Source organism: Coccinella septempunctata, chromosome X (genome assembly GCF_907165205.1).
Source record: "Coccinella septempunctata chromosome X, icCocSept1.1, whole genome shotgun sequence".
In the NCBI taxonomy this organism is placed as follows: domain Eukaryota; kingdom Metazoa; phylum Arthropoda; class Insecta; order Coleoptera; family Coccinellidae; genus Coccinella; species Coccinella septempunctata.
Genome location: NC_058198.1, coordinates 4006495 through 4018100, shown reverse-complemented (window position 1 = coordinate 4018100; position 11606 = coordinate 4006495). Strand labels below are relative to the sequence as shown.

The following is an 11606-nucleotide window of genomic DNA, read 5'->3' as shown; positions in this document are numbered from 1 at the left end:
GACACACTTCTGGCTTATATAATGGTCAATTCCGTAACAAATTCCTTCCTCCTTTTATAAAGATTTATCACATGGATGTTTGGCAAAATCGGCTCTAATGTATTGATGCAAGTTTCCTCCGCTATATAGAACATAGAACACATTGCTTTCAATATTTTTTCCCTGTTTACGACTAGTTTTTCCTTTCACGATATTTTGAGGATACCCAAGTTTTTTCCATTTGAGGGTAGTTTCAGATATCATTCCACAATTCCCAATGCTACATTTTGTGAGCATAAATTATCATTTATTTCAGTCGGCTACGAATTTCTAATTGATCGAATTGATCTTTCTACTGAACGATTATAGGGAATATTCACATTTTACGTTTTGAATATTGTAGACATCGAAAACGTAATGCCTCGTTTATGTTAACAATAATTTTCCAATATTCAAAGTATCGAAATAATTGGTTAGAATTTTCGTTTCAAAAATTTCAGTGGGTTCTGGTTCTAGTATCCCTGATTAATTATCTAACCCATGTATACAGTTACAATTCCCATATAGAATTTCTCGATATACCAGGAAATTTCACGTGTGCGTTTTAGATGAATGAGGTATGCATGAAAACAATGTACCAGGTTGAGCGTCTGCATTTCCTAATCCCATAAATCAGGATCATAATACAAGAATAATGGAGAATCGACAGATGAGATTGATATTTGGTTTATAAACTCTGCACATCCACGCAGCCTATGTGTATAGAGGAATTCTATTCGGTGTAACAGGAAAACTGCTCCCAAGATTCAGTTCTTCCCATTTATCACAGCCGTAATAAACATGGTCTGATAACGGAAATTTATACTTACTCTACTGAATATGAGAATTAGTTTAAACGTGATTAACGATGTAGATGAAGAAAACGTTGAAAAATGACTAAAAATGCAATTCGGAAACATTATTTATACAGAGTGAGTAGAAAGTAACACACAAGCTTCATATCTTCGGTTTTCTTTATGTTATAAGAAATGTTCGAACATGCTGGTCTTTTGTGGATTGCCGAACCCTTTTTTCTATCATATGGGTGGAAAGGTTAAACTTATTCAATTCGAATTTTAACGTTTGTCAATTACATACCCTCAAGGAGTGATCGATGAATGTTTTTGAAATGTTATCGAAAGCATGCCTCTTTCGTAGGGTAGTAATTGATGAATTATCCGAGATAAAATGCCAATTGCCAAAATGAATTAACACCTGTTCTTTCGTTACTTTTTATTCACTCTGAAGCTATTCTATTCCTCATGGGTAAATACGCGTACAAAAAGTGACAAAGAAGATCTTTTTTTGTGAAAAATTTGCTGTGAATATAAACGCTTTTATCGAACGCTAAAGATCTATTAGGTTTGATTGGGTGGTTATAGAGCTATTGAAAACTGACGAGAGCCTACAAAATATCTTTGGAACTGTTATGTTCTCCACGTATGTAGCCTTCAAGGAGCCAGGAGGTTTTTGCAGGTGCATAAAACGTGTGGCCTGGATGAATGTGGTCGAAAATGGAATAAATCATCCATGCCCCCCTCAGCATGGGACTAAAGTTTTAATGGAGTTCAAACACTGTTACCCTAAAACTATAACGTCATAATTATAATACCACCGTGAATTTTTAGTTTCGCAACTGCTTGAACTTCGCGCGGGAATTCATAAACTTCGATATTTCCATTAGGAAATGGGTTTTTCATCGGTGAAAATTGAATAACTTTACGTTGGCTCTGGAGGGCGTACCCAGGGGCAGAGATATTTTAATCAATCCGAGTAGCACTCTGTTCAAACATCCTCATGGTGTCGTCGGTTTGATGAATCGCCAGTTCAAGGAGTTGAATGGGCTTTTTTGGCAGGTTATAACTCCATAGGGTAACTATTAGGTTTGACGTTTCAGTGATATTTCGTTGAAGTTTTCCATATGTTATGTTGAAAGTCTTCAAATATTGCTCACAAGCAATTTATCGATATTTATTGATTTTCGAGCTCAGTGATCTCGATATTCGTCATTTTTGGGTATTTTTCTCATACTCTTTATGCTGAGAGCACAATCTCATGGATGCGATAATTCACAGCAATATGTTCCGGAAGCATCATGACAACGGAACAAAATCGAACTCCAGGCCGTACAGAATTCGATACAAAATCAAATTCCAGCCGATTAAGGTCGTTCCGGTTGCTGAGAACGAAACGGCAAAAATCATATTTTCGGAACTAACGAAGATAGATCCGCGAACAACGGGATAGGGATTCAATTCCACTGAAACCGGCCAATTTCACTCGATAATTTTCGTTTCATTTGGCCGTATGAAAATACCGGGGTACGGGACACGAAGAATCTCACGTTCATTTAATTACAACGCATCCCTGTCAAAATCGGCTGAAAGGCTTTTCCATTATTCCAACTATTCATATCATGAATCATTCAGACGAACAATTGCGTTGTATTCCTGCCACCAAATAAGTTATGAATTAATTATCGAAATCCATTCAGATTCAGAATGTCTGTGTCATTCGTAATAGCCTCGTAGTTTTGCGGACGTCCGGCTGAATATAGTTGGGTGGTTAAGCTGAAAATCACTTAGCAAACACAGACAATACATGGCGTTGCTCTTTGAGAATCCGAAAATTTAGGTTCATATCTGTTTGGCGTTACACGTCTGATGATTTTTATGGCCAAATTCGAAAGAAATACGAAGCTCTTTTTCAAATCAAGTCAAATAATTCCTCTGAATCTGAAATTATTCTCGGTTTCTTCAAAAATCATCGTTTTTCCTCCAATAATTCTCGAGTTGCCTTCATCGTTCATCGAATGTGAGCCAGCCTGTACATCGATATATTCTGTATATTCTGAATTAAATATGATTGTTCCCCACAATTTCCAGATATTCCCGTTGATTTGAAACCGAGGTGGCTTGGAAAAAAGCCAGGACAATATTTTCCTTCTACTTCATTATCGTTACGCTTTATAGTGAGAACTCTTTACACGTGACAGCTGACAGGATAGGTAAAGAGAGTATCCAATTTGTCGACCTGGAGAGACCAGGCTCCATTCTTTCGGAAATACGTCTCACCGAATACGTGTTTCTATTTTTACGCACCCAAACGTATCATTAGTTGAAAATAGCAGGTAGGCTCCTCTGGAAAAAATTGAATGGAATGATTCCTTCGGATCATCCGCATTGCCATCGACGCACCTGAGATTGTCAGCTCGGAAATATAATAGGGATCGTCTCTTAGTCTCTCAATGGAAAAAACTCAGAGTGCTATATAATTTGTTCGTTTATTGGTTGATCATTTCCAATAATAAACCATTGGAATTGAACAGGAAGAATCATTCTCTATCCCGAACAGAAATACCCGTCAATTAACGAGATCTTATTTGGGGAAAAACGTGTGATATAGAAAATAAAGTCGAGTTTTTGTAAATAACAGTATTTATTTACCAATGAATTATTACAGTTATATAAATAACACGCTAGTGTACAATTTTCAGGTGTTTCACATAAATCAACTATGAATCTTATAACCAAACATTTCGTTGGTACAATCATCTTATACATGTAATTTCTTCAAATCTATTATTTTTCCTTATAATAGGTACCAATATTGAAGGTAACGATTGCGCTGAGTCTATCAAACTGAAATCGATAGCTAGTGAGAGAAAACATTTCTGAAGCATGCATAAATACCAGGCTTGTTTTACAGTAATCATGTTTAAATTAGATTCATTCAACATACTAAACCCTTATCTGGAAATATCCAGTCTCAATCATCACGTTTCAAAAACTCTCGCATATAGAATCTTTTACCTTCGTCAGGATCATTTTCCTGGTTCAGTGCCTAAGCAACAATTCAGCAAATAACTAAAATAGTTTGAGAATATTTACAAACATGTACATTTAATTTTTCCAGCTGATTCTAAAAGTACGTTTATACAGTCAGATTTATCCAAAGGTTTTGCACAATTTTCGAACAGAAATTAACATCTTATTTACAGTTATAGTGTTTCATATAGGAATTTTGTTCGATAAAGTTGATTTTGTGCACGAATTGTTTCACATGAAACTGAAAGTAAGACAACTAACAACTTCGCCATAAGTTACGATGAATACAATTGTGAATATTCGAATAACTTTAGGAATATGTCTTTTTTGTCGTTTTGCTGATGGGAATAAAATTTTCCAAAAAACTCCATTTGAGAAAGGAAAGAATTGAACAACACGGAATTTATACTCTATTATAACATTTTTCCAAAATTTCATTCGAAAACATTCAATGGACGTGTTCCTTCAAAACATGTTTATAGCAATACACTCACCGATAATCAAATAGGTACAGTTGTCAACAAAATGGTACAAACATATATCACATGCAATTTAATTTATTGTACGTTGAATTCAAGAAGTACATAGAACACATTTCCGATTTTTTTCCATGAAGATCTCGAGGAGAACATCTAATTTTATTCACTTATCTTAAAAAGGTACATCAAACACTGATAAGAAAAGAACTTCCCAATTATATTAGACCGGGTCTTTTTCGATTTGGTTCAATTTGATTTCCTTTAGAGCATTATCGATTGAAAAGAATTTCATGGTTGACTGACGGGATGATGATGTGAAATTTGAGAATCCATTCGAGAGAAGTTTCCTTTTCAGAGTAGACTTTACTATTAATTTTCAGTTAGCATCGACCTTTCCGATTGTGAAAAAAAAAAGATCCGTCAATAAATTCCATTCCAAATGGGGAATGTAACGAATAATTAAAAGTTTCCCGGATGACCTTCTGATATTCAACGGAACATTTTCAGCATGAAGAAAATATTTAACTCATTAGCGGCGGCACTGGAGTTCAGGAAAACTTTCGGAGGAAAAATGATTTGAAAAGTTTTGAGATGGCCAGAATTTTCTGTTTATCTTCGGTCCACTGCGTGATGATTGCATGGTAATTTACTGAAGTAAAACATCCACTTCGATGGCAACTGATTGGAAATTTTAAGCCTCTATAAATCGTGGGGGAAATTCCTATTAGATATGTCTGACGGTGTTTTTGTTCGCGCAAAAAAACATTTTGAATCTTGTCACAAAATTTTAGCAGTTTTTCACAAGACGTTTTCAATTTTGAAGTCGGTTGGTTTGCCGTATAGATGTTATCTATTACATTTTCTTTCACCTCTTCATTTAGCAAACTTTCCAATTTTTTTCAGCTGAGATTAAGTTATTTTCAACCCTTATTCTAGCCTTGGCCTAATAATCATGAATTATACTACGGAACTTTTCTTTCCTCCCACAAGAACTGTTATATCAACCAGTCCATCTAAGACAATATTCCATTTACCGGTGTTTTACTGTCTCTTAATGCACTCTAGATTGTATTTATCCAATAAATATATCTTCCTTGGAAATTCAATTAAATTAATAGGAAATTGATGTCATTCTGTTTGTCAGGTCGATGGCAGATTGTCCTTATATTTTCTTTCCTCATTGATTGATGTTCTCTTTTATACGTCTAGATTGATGAATGATACACATGTTCAACAAAGTGATGAAAGAAAAGACAGATTGTTAGATTTAGCGGATGCTTGAGGAATTGGTTTATATATCTCCAGACCTCGACATGAGAATTGCTTATGGCAGGGTAGGAACAGTAAAATGGGGATGGTGGTCTGGACAGTCTTGAGGAAAAACAGAATTGCTTCCTAACACTGGGATATCTCAATTTGAGAGCGGTATTCGACCGATACAGGTTGTCTTATTCTATCAGCTTGTGAATTTGATTGTTAGATGGCGGCAGCTACATTGTATGAGGAGCATCTGAGGTTTACAGCTATGTAAGGGTTGATTCTATAAGTAATTTGCCACAACATTCGATAACATTTTTTCCTACTCAACTTTTCATCCTTTTTTTTTGGCAGGCTGATTTTTTTCGTTGTTTCCGAACAACGTCTTTGAAATGGGCTTGCTCCCTTAATTTGAATATTAGGTTGGATGTGACGCAATGTACATTTCGTCAATTGGACAATAAATCCAATGTGATCGTGAAAAAACAATCTCCAAATCGTTAATTAAATAATTTATCCCCTAATAGCCATTCCTAATGATTTGTCTCAATGTTGCCGGTTTTGTCCATCGTTATCGAACTTTTCTGATAATATACATTGAAATCATTCCCCATGTCGCCACCCACTACCGAGAACTGTTGGAACTTCGTCGAAATTATTGGAGTTTCATAATAATTTCACCGATTCGATAATTGACATCGCACTGATATTTTCGATGCGGCAGTTCATCTTATTCGAAATGAGTGCAATATTACCTTTCCAAGTATTCATTAAAATTTTATTCGTAACTCAATTCCGAACGTGAACTCATTTCAGCTCGGTATACAATATGAAATTTGATTTCATCAAACTCAGTAGTGTACGGTGGTTGTTTGTACACTTTTTTTTTTATCCGGTCAGTGGTTCTGCCTTACACAGGCTGTTCCAACGAGGGGGTATATGCAAATGTGCTGCATCCATGCTGTTGAAATTGTTACAAAACAAGTTAGTTTTGTGTTATACTCTAAACAGTGTGAATCCAGCAATTCCCAACGAAAAACTGCTTGAACGTGAAAAATCCCAATTCAACATCCCAAATGAATTACTATTTCGAATTTTCAATAGGCCCTTTCCATTCTGTCAACGAAAACGTCGGGAATATATTGGAAGGGGCCCATATTTGACCACATTCGAACAAAGAATCGCCTGTGTTTTTAAATGTTCGCTTTTAACCCGGTGAGGTGGAGTCTTTTAAACTCCAGGGTATTGAAATTTGTCTATACTTTGAACTTTTTTGTTTTCAGCATGTTGTTTTTCTAATGCCTCATATTAATTTTGTTTTCATGAGAATGATTTGTCACAAGTCTATTCACTTGTAATCTGAATAAATTCGTCAACCAACACGTCCTGAAATAACTAATAGCTGCTGCTGCATGCTAGTTCTGATTCCAATTCAATGAATTAGTTTGGTTTGAGTAATATTCTGCAATATAACTTTCGTGGATATGAAGTATTTGATCGTCTAGAGACTCGAATTTCGAGTTTTGTACGTATTTTGAACGTCACATATGGATCTATTGGATCTTATCTCTAACGAGAGGAAACAAAACATCTGCCTTCTGTTTTAGTGTGCCTCGTGACGCATACCTGGCTTTGTTATAGAATTCAAAATAAACAACCAACAATTGCTTCTTCATTAGGTGAGTTCACCAAACTGAATTAATTAAATTCTTGAAAACTGCCAATATTTCATACGCGAATCACCCTTTAGCTTTGAAGGGGATGTATCAATATTGCATGCATATGTCGTCCAATACATCTCATTTTGTAAATAATTGTTTTGTTTTATGTGGCATTCCTGAAATGCCACTGTCGATTGGAATCTGAAAGGGTTGATGGTTGTAGGGATGGGTTTATTCAAAACGTATGGATGCAGTGCACGTATGACGAATCATTTGAAACGGAATTCTCAATCTATAAAGTTTCGGAAATTGGACTAGTTTCGCTGTAGCTCTTCCTTTATTGCGGCATGGAAGTATAAAAAAACTTCCCTGAGCTATATTTCCGCTTATTCGATAGCGAAAATTCCCGGATAAGTTTCATTGAATCAATGGATTCTCTCACGGAACGGCAGTTAATTTCGTACAATATTATCATGAACTTCCATTTGACCGTGCAGCTATTCGGCAATGTCTGCTAGATATATCAAATTCAATTACTTTATACCTAACGATATAGCATTGTTCATTGAACAATCCTCTTAGCTTGTAACAATGCGTTTCCTTTACACAAACATTGACTTCGTAATTGTTCACTTGTTATAATTAATTTCCTGATCGGAAATATTCCTCATTGTATCTGATATACATAGTTCGCACACCCAGCAATCCTAAATTGTCTCTTTCTCTTGGTGCTCAATATACTCGGATGTTTTTCAGATACACTCAGTTCTACCACAATAATTCTTCATCGCTTTTTTTAGGTTATTGGCTTTTAGGCTGTAAAAATTTGACTTTTTACTGAGTGGAATTTATTTAAATTTTTTTTCTTTCGATATCTAGGATCATTAGTATTTCTTTCAATGATGGCTTTTCCCAATTTGTACCTCAATTCTTCCGCCCACTTCTGGTGCACTTGCTCGCTTCGATAATGCCGGATTATAAGGAATAGCAAGTTTTTCTATTTGCGAGATCTCAAGATTGCCGGTATCGGTCGCAGGCTCTTTCTGAGGGCTCGCAATTCATTCCACGCCGCTCCTTTCCGCAAATGCCAATCAAGGATTATGCGTTTTTATTCCCGGATGGTGGGACACTTTTTCGGTACCTATCTCACATAAACGATTCCGTAAAACGTTAATCCGCGGATGTTATTTCGTTAACGTTTTAATCTTGGGGGATTTTCAATTCGTGGAGCTGCCGGCGCTGTACTTAGCGAAAAAAAATCCCCAGGCGTATATTCGGTTCGGTTGCGAAATTTGTTTCTAGTCGAAGATTTATGTTGTTCAGATAACTCTATATTGTATTTTCGCGTCCGACAAAAGAGAACCGGAGTGTGAAAAAGGACTATTGGGCCGTGAGGTTTTCGAACAAACGATGGAATTTAAACAGAAATAGGTCAAATCTCGATCGGGACTCTTCCGCTACGGTTGAAACTCGATTCGGTTAAAAAAAAAAATAATAATGAGTCTGTAGGTATATCATGAGACCTTCAAGTCACATTCATTTCGGAATCGAGGAAAATTCTCGTCAAAAATAAATCACGCTGTTTCATATTGAAAAACGTGGAATGGCGCGAGTCAAATTCAACCAAATCGTGTGCGAACTGTAGAAGTTTCAGTGGAAGTACCATGAATTGTGATCCGAGAATAGCTTCACTTCTTGAAAGACAATAATATAATTCGATAATGACAATAATCATTTTATTTAGAGTGGAATCTACATTTGATTATATAACTTATCATTTAATATGATTGAATTAATACCCTTATCAGGTTTCCAATGAATATTTACATTTATTATTTCGTGAATCTTAATGTGATCAACGTAGTTCGAAGTGTTCTATATATGCTGCTCGAGAAAAAGCCAACATTCAACAATAAATATATCCTATATCCATCCTTAAAATTTTCAACACTTAAACGTTTATCACTCCGAATACAGCCCCGCATCGAAAATATCCTTCCAGCACCTATACTGATCACACATCTAATAATCTTCGATCACAATCGAACATATACAAAGCACTTCAAATTTATTTACACATAACAGGTCGACTACCAAGACGCTGAGATAATAATAAATTTTCCCCCTTCTATGTACACAAAACATCTTCTTCGTTAATGATCAAGCTCCTCGGTTTCAGCAAATTAGCACTGTTGACTACTCACCACGTCCACTGGTAGCTACCTGCTCAAAGACGATAAGAAACTGAGGCTTGTCGTATCGGATATCTCCAGGTACCACGACGAGCACAGATAGGACAAGATCATGAGGATTAGGATGTTCAGGGAGCTGTTGGATAGACCTGCCGATCCGGTCTGCATGGCTGCTGGCCTCTCTCCTGGAAAAAGAAACACATTTTGAATAATGACTGTAAGTAACTTTTGAATATCAGTTGTATAATGTGCAGAAATTGACATGAATACCAACAAGTCTTAAGATCTGAATTGAACTAGCCAGGACAACTAAATGAAGTACGTTCCACTGAAGAAGAGCAGGTGCTGACCATGGTTTCGGTCTCATTTGACCTCGTCAGAGCAACACAGCTCCTTCTCCGATGGAAAAAACGCTTGGAATTGATGTACCCTGATTAAACACTGGAAGTCGCTTCTGGAGATTGAACCAGATCTCGTTTCATACTGTGTGGCGCTCTAGTAGTATTACTCGATAATACTAGGAACCGACTACTAGTATTTAATTAGGGTACATCAATTCCAAGCGTTTTTCCATCGTAGAAGGAGATGTGTGGCTCTGACGAGGTCAAATGCGACCGAAAACGTCAGCACCTGCTCTTCTTCGGTGGAACGTTCCCTATTTAGTTGTCTTGAAGATGGCAAATTGGTTCAATTCAGATCGTTTCAAGTTTCAATGAAGATTTTTCCATTCTCAACTCGTCTTTGGAATAAGTTCATGATGGGGATGAAGCGTGGGAGAGCTCTCGTTGATGATTTGCCGAGTTAATCGAGTGATGAAATCACCTGGTCGGTTGTGAGGTCGGTTGATCGTATTCGCGGTACGCAATCGGATAACGCGGTCAGTAGAACCAGCTTAATAAATACGTGGACGTTCACACACCCGCCATGTTTAACTGGCGAAGTTGCCATTACCGAATCTGATTTCCTTTCGGATGACGAGTAATAATTAGTCATTGATTGATTCGAACTGTTTCGTTCTCCCCCGTCCCGACCATATCCAATAGTCCGCTTCCAGTTTCCACCACGTCCGTGGGGTTGCCTGCCCATCCCGTGCATATACACTGATTGCGAATCAATCAGACCAAATAGAAACTGCCCATTCGTTTGCATGACTTGGACATATTTCCGGCGTTGGGCGTAGTCCAACCAAGCCTAGGGCGAACATCAAGTCGGCGTCTGAGAACACCGTTCGTGGATACGTGCCAAATATTAAATTGATAAATTTTAGAAGTTTATGAATGACCATTAGCGGAAAATAATTGAGATTTATCATTTTCAGCAATGGAACAAGGCGTATGGAAAGGATTCGTGTCGTTGAAATTGGTGAGTACCTTTTGAAGGACAAGATAATTTTGGTTCAGGCACTTGTTGTTTGCGGAATCAGTTGTAGAATATCCGAAGGCAGAACTAAATGAAAATGTTCACCGGTTACGTTAAATTTGTGGGGGATTTTCCAAAAAAACTGCGAAAAGTGGAAAAACAAAAAAAATAATTTTCTCGTAAACAGTGCGAGATATTTGACATTTTGGTATGGAAATATAGGTTCTCGAACGCGCTGAATATATTGCGAGCAATTTCGAGAGTCTATCTCCCTTCGTTTAGATTTTCATCTTGGAAATGGCGTTTTTGAAAAATTTGCAATTTTCAATCTGCGATATCTCCTGTTATATTCGTCTGATCCAATTGGGATTTCCGGTTATATAATCAGCGTTGCCTAGGCTTCCACCCAAGCACAAAAACTCGATTTCGAAAATCTCGAATTTTTGGGTCAAAAATGAGCAAGGGGTTAGACCCCCCTAAAATGACCTATTTGCTACTCTGTCTGAAAATCAGGATGTTCTATTACTATCCTAGGATATGGAGTGCATGGAATTTGTTCCGAAGATTGTAGAAAACCAAACAGTTGATGCTTCAATAGAGAATTGCACTCCAGAGAGCTCTTCGAAGTCAACTCGAAAATGAAAAGTGGAAAAACAAAAAAAATTATTTTCTCCTTACCGGGGCCAGATATTTGAAATTTTGGTATGAAAATATAGGTTTTCGAATACGCCGAATCTATTGCGAGCAATTTCGAGAGCCTGTCTCCCTTCGTTTAGATTTTCATCTTGGAAATTGCATTTTTCAAAAATTTAA

General features: G+C 36.8%; 1 protein-coding gene and 1 long non-coding RNA gene across 16 annotated transcripts in view; one reads left to right on the top strand and one right to left on the bottom strand.

Annotated features, from left to right (window-relative positions):
• Positions 1-11606, top strand: part of LOC123321329 — a 42880-nt gene that overhangs the window by 11929 nt on the left and 19345 nt on the right. For both annotated transcript variants that reach the window (XR_006538851.1, XR_006538850.1), the window contains 2 exons: positions 9422-9651; positions 10753-10796. This is a non-coding gene — a long non-coding RNA (uncharacterized LOC123321329). The remainder of the gene's footprint in view (positions 1-9421; positions 9652-10752; positions 10797-11606) is intronic.
• The window catches only part of LOC123321327 (hemicentin-1-like), a 160119-nt gene continuing 157474 nt past the window's right edge, over positions 8962-11606 (bottom strand). For all 14 annotated transcript variants that reach the window (XM_044908805.1, XM_044908808.1, XM_044908800.1 and 11 more), the window contains one exon: positions 8962-9619. In XM_044908805.1, the coding sequence (XP_044764740.1) occupies positions 9462-9619 (158 nt within the window). In that variant the 3' untranslated portion in view covers positions 8962-9461. The remainder of the gene's footprint in view (positions 9620-11606) is intronic.